The sequence below is a fragment of the Pantherophis guttatus genome, chromosome 7, assembly GCF_059756535.1.
Source record: "Pantherophis guttatus breed Tessera chromosome 7, ASM5975653v1, whole genome shotgun sequence".
Taxonomy (NCBI): domain Eukaryota; kingdom Metazoa; phylum Chordata; class Lepidosauria; order Squamata; family Colubridae; genus Pantherophis; species Pantherophis guttatus.
Genome location: NC_142069.1, coordinates 37,919,013 through 37,939,735, shown reverse-complemented (window position 1 = coordinate 37,939,735; position 20,723 = coordinate 37,919,013). Strand labels below are relative to the sequence as shown.

The 20,723-nt window shown below is 34.3% G+C and overlaps 1 protein-coding gene across 2 annotated transcripts in view; it reads left to right on the top strand.

Annotated features, from left to right (window-relative positions):
* The window catches only part of CRADD (CARD and death domain containing adaptor protein), a 32,781-nt gene extending 12,580 nt beyond the window's left edge, over nt 1-20,201 (top strand). For both annotated transcript variants that reach the window (XM_034402728.3, XM_087874009.1), the window contains exon 3: nt 19,088-20,201. In XM_034402728.3, coding sequence (XP_034258619.1) covers nt 19,088-19,389 — 302 coding nt within the window. In that variant the 3' untranslated portion in view covers nt 19,390-20,201. The remainder of the gene's footprint in view (nt 1-19,087) is intronic.
* The last annotated feature ends 522 nt before the right edge of the window (nt 20,202-20,723 follow it).

Genomic DNA, 20,723 nt, shown 5'->3' with positions numbered 1-20,723 from the left:
TCTGTTTATCTGTCTGTCTATCTATTGATACACAATCAATGCATATAGGAAAGGAGGAGTAGGAAAGCAGTTTTACCCTATTCTTCCTGTTTTGTTTTGTGATTTTGGATTAGTTTATTCATACAGCTGTTTTTGTTTGAAGGGGTATTTGGTCAGATTTGACAGTTAAACTTTTGAAAGATAATCCTAAATCAGAAGTGGACAGCTTGGTATCTTCCAGATTTATCACTACTTGCTCTTGTCAACTACAGCTGCATGGATAGTGTCAAGGGATTTGGGATATGACACTTCAGAGTTGGGTGGATGGCACTATTGCATATCCTTGGCCTAAAACAAAGTATGCAAAAGCATGAGTTGTACTGCATTTGAATGAGCATATGATTCATAATACACTAGGTAATAAAGTTAGTATCTAATTGTTGTGAATATGGCCTGGTGCCAATCCCCATGCCAGGCTGGCAGTCTATATATCCTTTCAGCTGAAAGGCTGGGAAAAGAATGAGACTCCTGTTTTCCCTGTAGCTTCTGATTATAGAAATGGCTTCACATTTTATATTTTGACCTTTTGAATGCCAGAAGGACTGCACAGGTGCTGAATGAAAGACTAGTTTCCTTGGGCCTCTGTGTGTGTGTGCTAAATGCACACACTCGTACATTGAAGCTCCTATTTCTCTTTGAGCTGTGCATTATTATTATTTTTTGCTTTACTATAAATGCAAGTTATAATAACCACATACTGAAGTCCTCTTTTTAAGTATGACTTTGTTCCTCTCAGCTCTCACTTTTCATCATCTTGGATTGATGAAATTTTATATTTTCTATTCTGAAAAGGGGTTGTTTTTCAGTGCCTATGACCTCTATTTGAGGTAGATTAGTTTCCTGGGCAGGAATGCTGAAAATGTAAATTACCAATTGCCATCTAGCACAGTGAGAGAAGGGTAAAGCAGAGTTTCTGTTGAAATATTTCTTTATACTTTTGAATGCAGAGCAGATTCTGAATAAAAGTCCTACCTTCCTGCCATTTTCTTATCCTTTTGATAAATTTAAAGTCACTGCATTGCATTGTAGCCTGAGAAATATATCTACAAAAATCAAAATCGCCTATTTTAGTTATTGTAGATTTTTAAATAGAGTAGATGATAATAACTAATATTTTTATAGTTAGATCACCTGAAGATTATTAGCCCATTTTGGGAACAAAGACTGTTCATGTTTCCTTTCATATTTTAAACATTTAATTTAAGTATATATTATTTATATAAATATAAATGTGATAAAACATCAAATTAAAAAAAATCCAGCAACATAAGACTCTGCCTACTATTAAGCCAAATACAAAGTAAGAACTAATAATATCCTACCAATATAGGGGAGGAGTAGTGGGTGGTGGTGTTTAGAGCAGAGTATGTTTGAGGAAGAGGGTATATTTCCTGATAACAACTTCAAACCTTCACACACAAACAGGCTGCCACTAACCTTGAACTCTGAATTGAGTGGCCTCCATGGATCAGGGATGACGTAGAAATGCTTCTACAACTGTGGGATGTGATGAATGTATTAGCTTAGTTCCTGGAGTTCTAATCTGGAGTTCAAGTGATGTCTGATCAAATATGGGGTTTTTTTATCCATGCCAAGAACAGTAAAAATCATTCTCAAAATGTTAAGAACACATTTCTAATTCTTCCGTACTGTATCAATTTGGTTTCCATAAAATCCTAGTTTTCATTGCAATTGGTTTTCTGCCTTTCACTTGTTGTTAGTGTTTTACACAAGCAGTTGGAGACACAACAATATATTTTTGCCAAAATGTAATTTGACATACGGTCATCTGCTGTCCTTTTGGTGAAAATTGGAAGAGATTTATCCCTATTTGCTGCCAATTCTTTGTTTTTGTTCTCTCTTGCTGGATTACTACAGAAAATGGTTGAATACTCAGAATTATAAAAGTTGTATCATAATGCCAACCACTTTCCTTGACACTCTAAATAAAACTTAGGTAAGACTGAGCAGTTTGGGCATGGTTTTAATACTACAATCAAATATATTCCAGAGATATCCTTGGTGTTAAATTTTTCAATAAAATGAATAAATGGATTTCCTGCCCAGAAGTGTTAATCTTTTGTTAACACCTACAATAGTAAAGTAACCTTTCTTTTAAGGTTTGGAATATTTTCCTCAATGATGACGGGGGCAAAAAGCTATGTATTTCTTCATTGCCTTTTGACTGCAATATTAGCTTTTTATGTGATTGTTTTCTACTTGTTCTGGAGCAGTTCTCCACAACCTTTCTTTTCTAGTTCTAGTTTGTTTACCTGCTGTATTTAGATGAAAACTGATTTTTTTTCCTTTGGTTTTCAAAACACTGAAACAGTGAGACAAAAATTATTTTTGCAAATGCTTTCACTCTCATTTGGATAAATAGAGGATTTCAGTCCCCCCCCCTCCCCCTTGTGTTGTCAGTCTTTGGAGCAGCCGAGCAGTAAGGATGCTTTCTTCTGTTTTTTATTTTTATTTTTTCATTTATCTATTAGTAGCTTTAGAGTGGGAAAGCTTTTTTGAGTAGCTTTTATGTTAATTAATTCTGCCTTATTATTGCTGGTTTGGCCTTGAGGAAGACAGTTTTCTTTATATGCAATTTTCATTTTTTAAAATGAGCTTAAGTGATAGGTTATTACCCCAATTTTTGCCATCTTTATTGCCTGTGTCCCTAGTGTGTTGTCCATTGCTTTCACCAACTCATTCCCTATTGACTATCGATCTCCCTGTTTTATTTATTTTTGAAATATTATTTCAGTTTTAAAAACATGAAAGGGACCCTGGCATTCTGCAAAAGGAATCCTCAAGCTTGATTTCACTTTCTACATTGCTTTTGGTCCTCATGTAGCCTTCTTCCTCAGATTAAAATGATTTGCCCAAGGTCACTTGCCTAAGGCAGGACGAGATTCATGGTCTCCTAGTTTCTAGTCTTCATGCCTTATTTAACTATTCAGGATAATACAATGTTAATTACTTTGAAGATATTCAGTATGTGTAGCTCCTGGGAAGTCAGAATTCTGGTTAACAAAAGAGTAGATAGGTGCGAAAGACATGATCACAAAACAGAAATACTCTTAATTTATAATTGTTATAGCTTCTGTATCTAAAGCAGTTACAGAATATGACTCTGTCTTGTATTAGTCAAACTAGATGCTTTATAATGAAAGCATCAGTTACATTCCCTAAATGTTTCTAGAAAAATATAATCAAAACCATTCTAGGCGAATTCATGCAACTGTAGTGCTTTATCTTCCAAACTCGGTTATGCTTTTAAGAGTTATTCTTAGCTCTGAATAATAAGACTTTTCTTTACTAGGAACGAAGATGTGCAGTCTTCAAGCAACTTATATTTTAATTGTGACCCTATTTCTAGAGTGAAACAATAAACTGAATGGCAGAAATTAATTTCTGTAAAATTTGAAAACTTTTCTTCATGTCTTTTACTTTTATTGTTCAGAGTTAGTCTCCTTTTCCCTCATTAAATGTTTTCTATAAATTTTTCTTTTATATAAGTAATTTATATAAACAATTTTTAAATATTAATTTCAAATGAGTAATCTCAAGATTCTTATACTCCAATATTAATGAAGATTAAACCTAATATATTCTCTGATGTGGTTTGGAGAGTGTAAAAATCTGGTGTTCTTAGTAGCCTTATAAATTCTTTGTTTATATACTCATAAGATCCAATTTGGTCTAGTGGTTGTGGCACCAGGTTAGAAAGCAGGAAACACTGAGTTCAAGTCCAGCCTTGGACATGAAATCCATGTGACTGGGTGACTTTGGGTCAGTCACTGTCTCTCACCCCAACCCATCTCACAGGTTTGTTGTTGTGGGAAAAATAGGAGGAGGAAAATGTGTTGGATGTGTTCAGTGCCTTGAGTTATTTGTAAAAGTAATAAAGGCAGGATCTAAAATAAATAAATAAATAAATAAAGCAGATTTCTTCAATTTTCAACAGCTCTAACCAGATAATAAATTCTGTTTAAAAAGGGAGGAAACAATCCATTGTTACTGATGAGGAAATGTGTTTATCGTTATGGTTTTGTGTCATCACTTCGTAGCACATAGTTTTAATTTATTCTGTTTTTGGATATTGCAAATTAAACATCACATGCACTTGCACTTGGAGAAGGGGAAAACCAAAAAAATAATATTGAGCTCTGATTATTCTCAAAAATCCTGGAAGGCAATTAGAAAAAAATTATAAGAATTTTATCTTTAAATTTATTGAATTTTTAACCACATACTGATAAAAAAGCATTGATACTAAATGAGTGGGAAATCAAATAATGTATGTATCATAATTGCTTTTCTACTATCACAAGTTCTACATTTTTACATGAACCCTCTATATAATCATGAAAAATTACCGGTAGTTGCTATAAGCTTTTTTTCAAATATACTCAGATTTTATATTCATGAAAATGGAGATCCTGGACATAATTCAATATATTTAAAAAAGGAGGGGAAAATGGCAAAACTTTCATAAATAACTCAGAATCTCATACATAGTCGAATCCCATATTTATGGCGTGCTATTTGTTTTTGTCTTGTGTGCATTTTTCTCATTTTCTTTCCATCAACTGCATTTCATATTTTGCTTGTTGCTAGACAAACAGTGCTAGAGAAAGAAAGCAAATATTTTATCAACAGAATTCACTGAATTAAGTACCATCATTAGGAAATAACCCTAATCTTTAAAAATATGTTCATACAACTTTTAAAAAAGAGTATGCAAAAATTAAAGGAAAAAAAAAGAAAATCCAGAAAAGCAGCCCAACTGATCAATAATAAGAAACAAAAAAGAGCCTTGGTAGTACAGGGGTTTAAGGCACCCTGTTATTAAGCTGGTTATTAAGACCAGCTGCCTGCAATTACTGCAGGGTTCGAATCTCGCCAAGGCTCAAGGTTGACTCAGCCTTCCATCCTTTCTAAGATAGGTGAAATGAGGACCCAGTTTGTGGGGGCAATAAGCTGACTTTGTATAAATATACAAAAGGATGAAGGCTATTGCTTAACGCATTGTAAGCCGCCCTGAGTCTCCGGAGAAGGGCGGCATATAAATCAAATTAAAAAAAAAAAACAGAAAAGAAAAAGGAGGAGAAAAATATAAGCATATATTTTTTTGCTATAAAACATGAAATCGGTAGCAAAGAGAAATATAATGCATTTTTTTTAATCAGATAGAAAAGTTTGCATTTTCAGAAATGGATAAATTACATATCTCTTGAATCCAATTCTTAATATCTACCGTAGAGTCTAGACAAACTTTTTTTTTTGCAAATTCTTAAAATGATGACCTTGGCAATTCCCCTTGACAGAGATAAACACAATTCCTCAAAAACAATAAAATATTTCTCCATTAATCTACAAACATGCAGACAGAGAGAGAAAGAGAGATTTCAAAAAAGAAGCAAATACAGAAATAATCTTAACTTTAAGCAAGGTCTGATTTACAGTATCAGCAAATAGCAGTACTTAGGTATGTACCATAGCTTTGCTGGAAGAATCACAATGAAGAAAATACCTGCTAAATTAGGCTGGGTTTTTTTCCAACAAAGTTTGTTGTAAATTTTAGCCATCACTTTTTTTTAATATTTTTGAAATGTTAGCAGTGTTATAAATACAAACTGACACTTGCAGAAGATACTCTATAAAACTATAGTTGTGTATTCTGTGCCTTGAGATAAAAAGACAGGATAAAGCTTTTAAGGAGCAGAAAATTGTTTTAATAAGAACAGCTTCAGAGTTTTTCAGTAATGGTTACATTCCAGGACAGGTGCTGCATATATCCCTACTAAGAATGATCTGGCTGTTTTTCCAAGAAAAATTATTGTACAATTCAAGATTCATGGAAGTTGTCCCCAACTGATTTTTTGTCCTATTTCTGCTTTAAATTCATAAAACTTGCACACAAAAAAGACTGTGATTGACAAACAAATATCTGTCTATCACTCTGTATTCCAGGTGGAGATTTTTGAGGCTGTGAGATATACTTCAGAATTACATGGGATAGTGGTTTTGAGATCTTCGTGATAATCTCTACTACTCCAAATGGTAAATTTGAGTTTAACAGTATAAGTGATGTGGCATGATTTATTTACAAACTATTTCTAAGCATCTAATTAAAGATAATATAAAATGTACCCATTTTAGCTGGAATTTGAATTAAAATTGAATGTGTTTCCCTATTCCCATCTGAATCAAGACCCCAGTATGTGTAGAGGACAAGATTAGCCTTCTCACTCTCCACGTGAGCATGAGGAAATATGGATACTTCCATTAAGGAGGAGCATGTGCTGCAAATGTCCTATATAATATCATCTTATTATTGCAGAATCTGTCTCATTGAGGCATCCGGACTGAAATACCTCACTGGTATATTGATTTTGTAAATTGGTGTATAATTCATGTAGTGTGTAGTAGCAGATGACAACACAAAAATATGATACAAGGAAACCAAATGTTTTCAAAAAGTATTTTTTAATATCAAAACTAAAGCCTGGATTTTTGAGCTGAATTAATTGTCCATGTTTCTGAGTTCCTCTTGCTTAATTCATCTCCATTTGTGTCTTGCATTTGGACTGGCAGATTAACAGTATAGTTTTTGGTTTTCTTGTTTGTAAAGTTTTGATTTGCTTTATTTTTGTTTTGCTATTTAATAAGTAAAGTGGGACTAACATATGCTTTTGAATTCAATCTTAATGCATCTTTTCTTTATTACATATTGGAAGGAATGTAAATACAGATCTTTTAGATATCTAGAACATTAGTATAGGTGCAGGATGGAAATATGTCCAAGCAAAATATTGTTAAAAAGAAAAAGATTGTGGCTTTTACTAAAAAAGTAATTTTTTTCACAACCGTCACTTAGTCCTTTTATGTAATCCAAACTGATTTAACAATAAGATTTTTCCAGGAAGACAGGAAACAGTAAAAGAGCATGGTTTTCAAATCTCCCTGTTTTAGTTTACAAAATCCCCGTGTTAATTTAATGATTCGTTCCCTCCTCCTTTTTCTTAGAATACTATCTCCAAGAAATTCAGAGGGCTGCAGAATAACAAACACTTGTGTTCAAAAAAAATATTCTGATACTTCCTTTCGAGCTTTTGAAAAGATATTTTAATATGTTTAAAAGCAATTAAACAATTGAAGTGCTGTTGTTTTTTTTAAAAAGTTTTTACTCAGTAATTGGATAATAATACTTTAATTAGGAGATTAAACTGAAAGACTATAGAAATAATGGTAAAGATTTTAGGAAAAGTGTCTAAGCTACTGTCGTGTGACGTTCTTTATAAGAACTTTAAAAACTTTTTAAAATTTGCAGTTGTAATTAAGATTTGACCTCCAAGTCATATTGGGAATTTGAAACTCAATCAGATTGGATCCTGAAAAGACACAAATCGTATTTACTATTCATTTATACTATTCATATATTTCCCACAATGTTCAAGCCAATGTATGTGGCTCTCTTTAGTTGCTATTGATACACTCTTTTAAAATGTGTAGGCTAGACTAGAATATGATTGACTCCTAAATATTAATTTGAATCCTTGTCTTCTCAGTCTTAACTATCACTATAGAAGATTCACATCCTCACGTTTTATTTGACAGGAGCTTGGTTATTTGTCTATTTATTTCAACTATTGCTAAACCAGTTTTACTATGCATTTTCAACCTGATTGCATTCATTTATTATAGAATTAGCAATCAAGTTGTAGATTCTCCAATAGGTCAGATCAAAGGATTCTTTGTGAATGTATCGAATATCATTTCTTTTCTTTCAATGTTGGATTACTGTGTTTTATTTAAGTCCACAAAAACATATAGCTAACAAGCTGTATGTAAATTACAGTATGTATGTAAAAAAGCAAATACTTAACTCTTTTCTCTCTGTATGGCTCAAAAAAGATCTTATCATCTTGTAATTAGAATTTAGTTTATTAATTTACTTATTAACTCACCCCTTTCTTGTTCTTCTTTTTTGTGTTTAGTGGCCATATATTTAATAATAAGACCTCTTATAAAGGCTTTAGCAGTATCCCAAATTGTTTGCAGTGGCATTCCTGGTGTTTTATTTTCTTGGAAAAAAAGGGGTATTTCTGTCTTGAGCTTTTGTATAAATTCAGTTTCTTTTAATATCTCTGATCTCATCATCCATCTCTCTCTATTTTCTCCCTCTTTCTTTAATACGGCTAGTACTGGGTTATGATCCGCCCAATCATTCGGCATAATTCTAACCTCTGCCACTTGAGAGTTAAGTTCTTGTGTCATCCAAATCATATCCAACCTGGACCATGATTTATGCCTGGGAGAATAATAAGTAAATTGTTTGCTTATCGGATTATGCTCACGCCAGGTGTCTATCAATCCTAGTTCGTCTTTTATTTCATTATAAATGACTGGTAATATCTTCTTGTCTTGTCTTATATTTCTTTTTTTTTGGTTTCCCCCCGTTTTGTAGTCCTGTATCCTATTAACAATTGCATTAAAGTCACCCAGAAGGCATACCTGCTCATATTCCAGCTCTCGGATTTCTCTTTGTAATCTTCGAAAGAATGATTTTTGTTTAATATTTGGAGCATAAATTCCTATCAATAAAGTAAATTAATAAAAGCTGAGGAACAACTACAAGAAAACCCACTTTCCATAGGAGCCAAAGAACAGATAGCACTCTTAAAACACCAATTGAATCTCTTGGAGCTAGATAAATTGAAAGAGAAGATAAAAATAGCAAAACAAAAACACTTCGAATCAGCTAATAAATTAGGAAGATGGCTTACATTTAGATTAAAAAAAGAAAAACAGGCCAGACAAATTGACCAACTAGAAAATAAGGAAGGGAATTTAATAAAAGACAAAAAGGGGAAGGAAAAAATTGCAGTGGACTTTTACAAAGAATTATACAAAAGAGAGGAGATCTTAATAGATGCGATAAAGAATTATATAGAGAATTCGGATTTACCCAGGATACCCAATCTAACGAAGGAAATATTAGAAGAAGAAATTACTTTAGTGGAGATCGAAAAAGCAATAAAGAAACAGGGAAATCTGAAAACACCTGGTACAGATGGACTACCAGCAGAGCTATATAAAACAATGTTTGAGGTTATGGGAGAACATATGAAAGACCTATTCAATGAAGTCCTTGAGAAAGCAGAAATTCCCCATTCATGGAGGGAGGGCAAAATTAGTTTAATCCCTAAAGAAGATCCCCCCCTGACAGATATAAAAAATTATAGACCAATATCACTTCTGAATTCGGATTATAAAATTTTCACTACAATTTTAGCAAATAGATTAAAAGGATTTTTGAACGAATTTATACATATAGACCAAAATGGATTTTTACCATCACGACAATTACGAGACAATATGAGAATCATGCTAAATATATTGGAATTTTATGAAGAACACCCAGACAAACAGGCCGCACTAATTTTTATAGACGCCCAGAAGGCCTTTGATAGAGTTAACTGGGAGTTCATATTATTACAGTTAGAACACATGGGATTTGGACAGAGATTTATAAACGCAATTAAAGCTATTTATTCAAAACAAACAGCTAGACTACTGATAAATGGGGACTTAACAGAAGAATTTCCCATTAATAAAGGCACAAGAGAGGGCTGTCCTTTATCTCCTTTACTTTTTATCTTATCACTAGAAACATTGCTGCTTAAAATAAAAAATGAAGAAAGAATAAAAGGTCTTAGAATTGGTCAACAGGTATATAAAACCCAGGCCTTCGCAGATGATATGGTTTTCATTGTGGAAGAGCCTATAGAATCCTGCTTACATCTATTAGAGACAATTGAGGAATTTGGGGCGGTAGCTGGTTTATTAATCAATAAAAAGAAAACAAATATATTAACTAAGAATATTTTAGAAGAAGCTAAGAAAGACCTACAGGAAGTGACTAGATTAAAGGTATTAACAAAGTTAAATATTTGGGAATTTGGCTAACTGGTAGATGCTCGAGCATACAAGAAAATAATTACAACAAATTACTGACTCAAACAAGAAAAGACCTAGACAAATGGGCTAAAATACAACTCTCACTCCTAGGACGAGTAATAACAATTAAATCCTACGTGCTACCGAAATTTAACTTTTTGTTTCAAACCGCCCCAGTGAACTTATCTAAAAAAATTTTCATGGACCTAAACCAAATAATAACTAAATTTGTTTGGCAGGGAAAAAAACCACGGATTAAAAAAAAGATGATGCAAGAGATAAAAGAAAGAGGAGGCCTGGGCTTACCATGTTGGGAGAACTACTATTCAGCCGCTTTGCTAACTTGGGTAAAAGAATGGATTACTTTAGATAATACCCGTCTTCTCAAAATAGAAGGCTTTGACCTACATCAGGGTTGGCATATGGCACTTTGGCGAGACAACACCCCTCAAAGCAAATGGTTCACTCGTCATTACATAAGAAATATTTTGATTCGAAATTGGGAAAAAGTTAGTAAAAAATATTATATTAAAATACCGTGCTGGATATCACCTTTAGAAGCAGTGATATACCCTAAACTCTATAACTATGCGAAAAAATTAACATACAAAGACTTGCTGAATGTACAAAGAAAATTAAAATCCAAACAAGAATTGAACTCTCAAGGGGTACAAGTGGACTGGTGGACATATTTACAGATCCAATCTAAATACAAAAAAGACAGAGATAAGAAGGGTATTAATGGTGAGTTACAAGAATTAGATAAAATTTTGATGGGCCAAGAAAAAGGCATGATTTCGAAAACTTATAAATTGTTGATGAGAATAGAGATAGGCGATGAAATAATTAAGGATACAATGATCGCCTGGGGAAAAAACTTTGGTTATTCAATCCATTTAGAGAAATGGCAAGAGATTTGGTGAGAGAATATGAAATTAGTAGTTTCCACGGCATACAAAGAAAATATATACAAGATGATATACAGATGGCATCTTCCCCCCGATAGACTAGCGAAAATGTTTACTGGACAATCAGCAGAATGCTGGAAATGTGGGTGTGAGCGTGGCACCTACTACCATCAGTGGTGGAAGTGCCCGAAAGCAGTAGAATTCTGGGGGGAAATTAAAAAATGGCTGAATGAGATTTTAAATCAAACGATTGAATGGCGACCAGAGACATGCCTGCTCGGCTCCAAACCGGAAGGTATTAAAAGAGATGTATGGTATCTTGCATTACATATTGTCACAGCAGCGAAATTGGCATATGCGCAACTTTGGAAAAATCAAAATATCCCATCAGAGGAAGCTATTATAAAAAAGATTTTAGACTGTGCGGAAGCAGATAAATTGACCAAAAAATTACAAGATAGAGATCAAACACAAGTATGTTTATCCTGGGAAAAATTTTATAAATGGCTTGAGAAAAGGAAAATATAACCCAAATTAGAAGAGGAACTATATGTATTGAGAAACTTATATTATACGAGTAAAGTGAGGTTGGATAGACCTAATTGTTTTATAAAGATATGTAAGATGCTCTGTCTTCTCCGGATTATAATATAGATATACAGTATCGAGTACTAGGTTATCAAGGTACTGTTTGTAGATATGCTAGCGTTGTAAGTTTTTGTTGTCTTGTTTTGTATGTTTTGTTTGTTATTTATATATTATGTTGTTCTCTTGTTGTTTTTTAATGGTAAAATGTAAATAAAGATTATTTAAAAAAGAAAAAGAATTTAGTTTAGGTTTCTTTGCCTGCTGATTTTTAATCCTTGATCAGGAAGAAATACCAAAATACCAAATCCTTCTTCTGTGACTGGTAGAATCTTTGCAACATTTATATTCATTGGTTCATTCATGAGTCCATGACCGCTCTTTGTTTTTACCACATCTACTTATTTCAGTCTTTTCGAACATGCATCATTAACAAGCAGTGTGTGTGGCTTCCAGGAAATTTCATGAGGCTGATTATTCCCCAATCATTCTGAGCAGGAAGAAAGGACAGTAAATAAAATAGCGTAAATTAAACTTAAGAAAGAATGGAAGACTGGTTTAGCCCAAAAGCACCTGACAATTGTTGTAAAACAGTAATGATCAGCTATGAGAGTTCTGCCATTGTCAGCTGGGTGTTATCTTTGGCAGACATACCACATAGCCTAGCAGTGCCCCTTTTAACTAAGCATTTTAATTTTATGAAGACTGAGAGAATCATTTAAAAAAAATAAATGCAATTATTAAGATGTGGGAGCAGCATTTAGGTGCTGTTTATCCTGCTAAATCTGTGTCTTTTTCCAGTTAGCAGAATAGCATCCTGACATTCCTTGTTCCCAGTTAATAAATGGATTCAACCAAATTCTTTTGAATGGTAGCTTATGCAATGTCAGCAATAGACCTCTTGGACAGCATTTCACAACTTGGAGCATATCAAACATATTGCAGCACAGCTGTGATCTGTTAACAGGATGCTGGAAATGCTGGTGTTGTATGCCCAGATAGCTGCCCCTCTCTGAATGGGGCAAGTTGCCCCCTGATTGGGCCTGTTAATATATCTATTAACAGGGGAGAAATCAAGGTAAAGACAGATTGTTCCTACTCTTATTTTGTTCCTATTAATTAAAGGATGATAAACAAAAAAATAGACAATACTGCACCAGCAAAGAGCTTGTTCAAAGACATAATGTGTCTCTGCTAGACTGAGGACTTAACTTCTCAATGATACAAGCTTTTTTTTCCTGCTCAAGCCTAATACACCAATATGAGACACAACTTTGCCAGGTGAAAATACAGAACAAGTTATCTGCATTGTGCTAAAGTTTCCCAAAGGGACATTGCCACTTATGATACCAAAATCCTGGTAGATTACTGGTAACTGCATTATATAACAGCTCCACTAAATGGCAATTATTTTTATTACTAGAATGATCAGCTGTGACAGAGAATCAAAGTCATGACCTCAGGTGTTTTAAAGCTATTACATGTGTACCTGCTTATTTAGAAATAGTCTTAATAAGAAGTCCTTTTTGGTCTACTGTGCTTTTGCATATATTCCATTCATACATTTGAGAGGCTATAAATAAAAGAAAAAAAGGATTAAGATGAAGATTAAAATTCACAGCCTTTCATTAAAATATCCAGGATGGAACAATTCTAATATAATGAATATATCCATATGAATGGCATTAATGATAAATGCATTACATGCAAACAGTCCCTGGTTAAATTGCTTAGATTTTGAGGTAAGGATGGGAACTCTCCTCCTTAAAAGGCTTGGAAAACTTTTAATCAATTTTACTAATTTTGGGGTTAGGTTAGGTAGGCCATTGGCTAAGAGCAGTTCCTCCTAGAGAAAGTATATATCATTTCTAACAGTTGTCATCGACTTGATGGGATATTATTATCACCGTAATTAGGCCAATAACTTCATGCAGTAAAGGGGATCTTCTAGATAAATACAACCATTTATGTTATCTTTTTCTCAGCTTTTGTCTTCTATTTATTTTGTGTTACCCAAGAAAGCTAAAATTTTCAGGGACCTGGTCTGGAAAATCTGAAAACCACACTTTAAAAGAAGTAGAAAGCAAGAATGTTCAGTTAGCATGCCTAATTCCAGTTAATTTTAAGTGGTACTCATCACCCTGATAAAGTAGTTATGACAGTGATGTCAGTATTAAGCGTGGAATTACTCTCGAAAAGAGTTTATCATGTCACAAATTGCCGGGAGCAGAAACAGAACAAAACAGGATTTTCCTGGAAACTAAGCAAGTGGTGAGCGGTTGCTATAGCTGCAATGTTTCAAGGAACATACGGCCTTTTAAGAATCATTTGAGACATTCCCACTGTGTTCCATTAGCACCAATAGTGGCCACTATTGTGAGAATAACCTCTTTTCAACCAGTCTGCTTTTTTATTCATGTGCCTGACTTACGGTGGTGCTACTTTCACAACCAAAATTAGAAATCAATGCCCAGATAAAGGCATGAAAGATGGAGCCAAGCAAACCATCTCAACACCTTTCAGCATTATTGCTTAGTTCTATTTATCAGTTCTGTTTCCTTCCATTTTCTTTCATAGAACGTATAACCTTCTTAACTGCATTTTTTTTCCAGCTCGCCATGGAAAAAAGCAGTTTTGAGCATAGAAAGGTTCATATAAATTGAACCAGATTCAGAATAGAGCAGTAAGGGCCCTGGAAAGTGTACAACTTCTAAAAAGAGGTTGCAGAAATTGGGAATGCTTAGCCTTAAAGAAGAAAGACTGCAGAAAAACTTTTAAGATACCTGAAATAAAGCCATACAAAAAAAAGTTAAGGCCTGGTTGAATGTCTGGAGATTCTCAGTCAGCCAGGTCATGGTTGTCCCCAAAGGTGTTTTTTTTCAGGAGGCAACCGGACTTGTTTTTTCTTTGAAGGCGTTTCGCTTCTCATCCAAGAAGCTTCTTTAGCTCTGACTGGTGATTTGCATTCCTGCAAGGAATATAAATCCGACCAGCTTTCTGCAAGGAATATAAATCCTTCCATTCTCACCATCTAGTCAGAGATGAAGAAGCTTCTTGGATAAAAGTGAAATGTCTTCAAAGAAAAAACAAGAAAGTCCAGTTGCCTCCTGAAAAAGCACCTTTGAAACAGCCTGGTTGAGTGTTTATGAAACTCTTAACAATAAGAAGAGTTTAATAGAGATGTGCAGAGAAATGGTAGGTTTTCCTTCATTGGATGTGTTTAAGACGGTGCTAGGCAACTACCTGTACACTTTAATTTGGGTTCTTGTACTAAGCAGGAGATTGTACTTTAGTGCTGCTTTTCAGAGATGTTTCTGACTTCTAAAAGTAAGAGCTGTTTCCTTTAGAACAACATATAATGTCATATCCAGTCTGTTCTCAGTAGTCTATCTACTGTGCTTTATTTACATATTTCACAAAGTGCTCTCTAAAGAGTGTTCTCTAAGGAGTCATAACTTGATCATTGCTGCTCTGGGTAGGTTTTATATAGAAACATTTTTCCTCATTTAACATTATGAGAATGGTGTGTATTGTGCTGTTTGAAATACTCTACAGAGTAACAATGGTACTCAATTCCATAAAGAAAAAGATAAATGGAATATTTGGGGGATGCTTAATACCTTTGTTTTTAAGAATTTTGATTATAATAATAAAATCTAATACAAACTAAATGTCAAGTTTCCGAAAAATGCCCTAATTAATTCATGAGCCATGATCCAAACTTCAAAGGAAATATAGTTATTTATTTGGAGCACCATTCTGGCAATACTTGGATGCAGTCAGGACTGACCCCACGTAGATTTACGTTCCCCTATGACCCTGTCTCTCCCCTCCCCCCTGGCCATGTCATAAATCACATTCTCCAATTAACCACTTTGGCTGGCTGTGAAACCTAACACCCTCCTTCTGATTGCGATCAGAAAAATGTATGGCATTCACTTCAGTTCTCCCTCCCTCCTGCTCATGGCAACTTGAAAGCTTTGCAAGTTGACACTAAACTTTAAAAAATGAAAGAGAATAGGAAAAAAAGAGAGACATAAGAATACAATAAAGAAGTAAATAAGTAAATAAAGAATATACTAAGGAATAACTTCTGACCTTCATCACAACACATATAAACAAATTTAGTGACTCTTCACTCCCTCTAAGGTTACAAACATTTATTAATCATCCCATAAACATTTCTTATCTATAAACAAAATCATGAAACATTTTTTTCAGTCCCGGTGTCAGCAGAAAGTCCATAAAGGGTTGGCAGAAATAACAACATATCTTGTTTTAACATTAATCAAATAAACCAGAGATTCCCAACCCCCGGGCTGCAGCCATTCAGACCCAGGCCGCGGAAGCAGTGGGCAAGAGTGGAACCATCCTCTTCCCCCCACCCCAGTCTGCAAATCCGGAAACTCTAAAATAAACCATTTTTATATTCCTCTGTATCACTTCCAACAGTCTCAATATTTAGCTCATTCAAATGTTACAGGATCTGATTTCATTTCTTCTTTGTCCCTTTACACAGAGTTCTTCAAGGCTTTATAGATCCAATAGGACAAAATTACTGAAGTCACTGTTTGTTATTTGCAGTTTCCTTTTAAATTTTAAAATGTCAGCCATTTTTTTTTGTAGATCCAGTGAAACATCTGTTTTCGAATTCATTCTCTTAGCCTGTGAATTGTAAACCCACTTTGATATCTCTATATTTTTTTTGTAAAAGTTTTTTATTTTTTACACAAACACACAAACAAACATACAATGCATTTTTTCTGAACAGAGTATTGGCCGAGTCACATATCTGTACAATTATTAGTCATCTCCAACACAATTTATATATTTCACTGTTTGCCATAATAATCGTTCTCTTTAATTTTTGTTAACCAATGTTACCCTTCGCCCTAATCTTAATCAAATTCAATTTTTCCCTTTTCTTTCTGCAAATTAAAACCCTTAAATTCAAAATCTCACAACATAATGTAATTCCGCGTATTTCCCTAGATTCCCTTATTCTAATCACAAATATTTTTCTTTATCAACTTTTCCAGATATTACAATCCAATATCTTATTAAAAGTCCCTTAAATATATAACACTACACTCATTCATTTCCTTTCCATTGCTTTTTCAAATTTATGTGTGATCTCTTCTTATTAAACAATAAACTGTATTATTTTGCACAATACATCTTAAATCTTATATCCAATTTTCAATTACTTTTCCAAATATATATATTTGTACCGTTCAAAGAATATCTTAATCACTTCTAATTGAACATTCTAATTTGATATCTCTATATTGTCGGATAAAAATCGTTCTACATCTGTCATTTTTTCCCTAACATCTTTTGGACATAGTCTATCCATGGAAGCAGACATCATTATTGACGTTATTGATGTTGCAACTACTATTTTCTTATTCTATTCTTTAAAAGTCTCCTTCATTATTTTCATTATTACAGTGTCTTGCAATATTTTACAGGCTCGAGTTCTTTCCTCTTCCTAAAAGCCTTCGTCCCCTCTAGTGTCCATGTCATGAAATTGCTGTATCTTGTGAAAACCAGAACAGAACCTATTTTCCACCAGAAGCTGTTCTTTATAATTACAGGTAGTCCTTGACTTACAATAGTTCACTTAGTGACTGTATAAAGTTACAATGGTACTGAAAAAAGGGATGTATAACCATTTTTCAAACTTACAACCATTGTGGCATCCCCATGGTCATGTGATCAAATTTTGAATTCTTGGCAACTGACACATATTTATTATAGGTGCAGTGTCCTGGGGTTGTGTGGTCACCTTTTTCAATCTTCTGACAAGCAAAGTCAATGGGGAATCCAGATTCACTTAACAACTGCAGTGATTTACTTAACAACTATGGCAAGAAAGGTCGTAAAAGGGGGCAAAGCTCATTTAGCAAATGCCTCGCTTAAAATTCATTCAACAAGCATCTCGCTTAGCAACAGAAATGTTTGGCTCAATTGTGGTCATAAATTGAGGACTACTGTAATTGTAAAATCTTTTATAATAACTTTCAATTTTTCAATTTTTCTTGGACCCCTAATCTGTTTATACTTTTCTAAGACCAGAATCTAATTTAATTTTTTGCTGTTTATTCTGGATTCTTTAAATTCTTAAGGTTATGATTAAAAACTTATTTCCTTTAGGATTGAAGCCAGATTTATTCAGTGTTTCAAACTTGTTGAAGGAATAGGTTACAGGTATTTAATGATCAATTTCTGCAAGTGATAAGAAAGTGAGGTTTATGAACCTTTCCTAGTCTCCACGGTTGCAAGCAAGATGGCTAACGTCTCCCAGCACTGATACCTGTGGAAAATCACTGTCCTGTGAACTCCTTGCAGGGACCACCTGTCCAGGATACATGGGCATGTGGACAATTTCCCATCCTCTCCTTAGCCAGAGCGGTTCCAAGGAACCATTCTATTTACTGGTTCCTTGGTCTTTGCTGTGTTTATTGGCTCTGCTTTCACAGAACCATCTTCAGTTCACCATACTTTCTTTGGAAGTTTTCTGGATACTTAATAACTTTGTAAAATAGAGGCAAGCTGCCTTTGGCTCTCCAGTTTGTTCCCATAATATGTGACTATGATAATTAGAGTTAATCCAACATATCTATAGTAGGACTCTATTGCTTACCCTGCTGTAAATCAATTCTATAGTACTCAAACCGCAAAGCAGAAAACGAGTGTCACATTTGATAAGTAAAAGTTTCCCTGAGCCATCCTATTCAGCAGGGGTCCCCAACTTTTTTGGTTCTGTGGACTGACGGCAATGGTTTAGCAGTTTCGGCACCAGGAGCAAAGGGTTTTGCACACACAACCTAAATCCCGCACATGAGCAAATGAAGCTTTGCACATTCATCTGTCAGTAGCCACAGCCTAGGAGTTGGGAAGCCCTGCTGTACAGTGATACAATTCCTATTTTAGAATGCATGTGATGGAAAATGACATCAAATTCAATTTGGGCATCTAATGAGTTCTAGATTTAAATTACATCTATAAAGAGTTTTTTTTAACCTTTTTATTATTTAATTGAAATTATTTATGACTGTTGCTATCCTATTTCATTATATTGAATCAAAACCACATGGTTTTGACCTGCCTCACTCTGTCTGGATGAAATTGAACAGAATTAGGTATGATACTGGAAGAAGTGCCTCTGCCCTGTATATGTGGGGGTGGAAGGATTTCCCTTGTTGCGATTGTGGTGCTGATATGCAAACAATTAAACATATTGTGCAAGATTGTCTGCGACAGGCATTCTCCAGTTCCCCAGAAGATCTGCACAAAGCAATGCCAGAGGTGATCACCTGGATAGCTAAATTGGACCTCCAGTTATGAGGCCACTGCCATACCCCCGGAAGAAGTTTTGTATATAATTATGTGGATTGTGTGTATATATTTACTTCTGTCATGTTCTCATCATATGCTAAATAATAAATATGATTATATTGATTTGGCCAAGTGTGATTAGACGCACAAGAAATTTGTCTATATTGTTATAAAGGGCTAATCTAAGTTTTGTTTCTGAAACTAATGCTTTAGGTAAGCCTTAAAATCTTTGCTTTTTTCCCTTTTCTTTGTTTTAGATGATCAGCTACTCAGATTTCCACAAAAGATTTTGAAGAAATCACCGACTGATCAACAGATTAACAAACTTGCTCAGGGACTTGGACCTGAATGGGAGTGCATTGTATTGTCTCTTGGCTTGAGCCAAAATGACATCTACTGTTGTAAAGTCAACCACCCATACAATATCAAATCACAGATTGTAAGTGCCTTCATTTTATGGAGGCAGCGTTTGGGGAATAAAGCTACTATGGAGAGTCTGTGCACTGGTTTGAAATTTGGAGAAGTAGATTCTTCAGTAATCCAGCAGCTGTTTCAGTGAGCTTCTAAACTTCATCACAACTGGATTCAATTGAACCAAAGGCCCATCCAATATTCTGTCTCCACAGTGCTCACTCAGAACTTATGAAAAGTCTACATCTTGGCACGACTTTAGCAACCACCCAGTATTCTCACATTGCTTACCAATTGGCCTTAACATGTGGACATTGATTGCTGCAGCAGCTATATTGCCCTCATGATTAGTGTTGGTAATTTCTTCCTCTATGGAGTCTCCAAATGCCATGCCTTCATATGGCAAAGCCACTTTTAAGATCAGATATTGTGGAGGAGATTTTGGTATTGCATTAGATCCTGAGAAATTAGTGTTGACAACCGTACCAATGCTGTGCAAGCCTTCCGCATTTCCAAGGCACTCTCCTCTTAGCCTTAATTACCTTTATTAATAGAAATAAGTTGATCCAGTAGCAAATCATAAGGAAAGGGCTGTCATCACTAAATAGCTACCAAGGATAATAGTCTCCCTATTAGAGATGCAAGGAAACAGAACAGGTACTTGGAGTTACTACCTAGTGCTATACACCCAGCAAGTTGGTGACTGTGCTTTTTTTAATGTTAATGTCTAGGAATGTTTTAATGTCCTGTTTATTTTTAAAGCATGCATATTGTTTATTATTACAACCATAAAAAAGAACAGTCCAAAAAATCTACATTTTGTTATATGAATTCTGACTACTTATTGTGTAAGTTACTTAAGTCATGGATTGGATCTGATCTTAATTCTTGCTGAATTCTTGTGCATTGGAGCATACTCTGTATTCTATATTTTGTATATAAAGATTAATAACAGTGATATATACATTTGCCTGCAGTTTCATTTTAGACACAGAGGTGTATGTTTCCTGAAATTAATGGATCTAAGTATGCCTATCTTTGCATGGGATGTCACTAGTCCGCAGAAAGTTCTGTGTCAAAAAAACCCCAAATATTTCTAGTTCAAAAGCAAGTATTGGTGAAAAGCATACTTTTTCCAACCTGTGTCATGTTTATTTGTTTCATGTTCCTCTGGATATGTTTATTTGTGATTCAATAATATTGCCAGGTGTTTTCTACTTATTGGATTGAACTTTGTAGTTCAATTTTCATATTTGATTGCTGTCAGCTTTCATTCCTCTTTAAATCATTTACCACCCACGGATCGTCTGATCAGGTAGCTTTTTTTCTCTTGGATAGTTGACCCCTTGTCCTCTGCCTTCTGGAAGATTCTTATCAGAATTTGTGTAAATTTTAATTGTCCATTACTAGCCTGACTATCACCATCCTACTCTTACCTGATTTGAAGATTTATTATATTTTAGTAGATTGTAAAATTTCTCA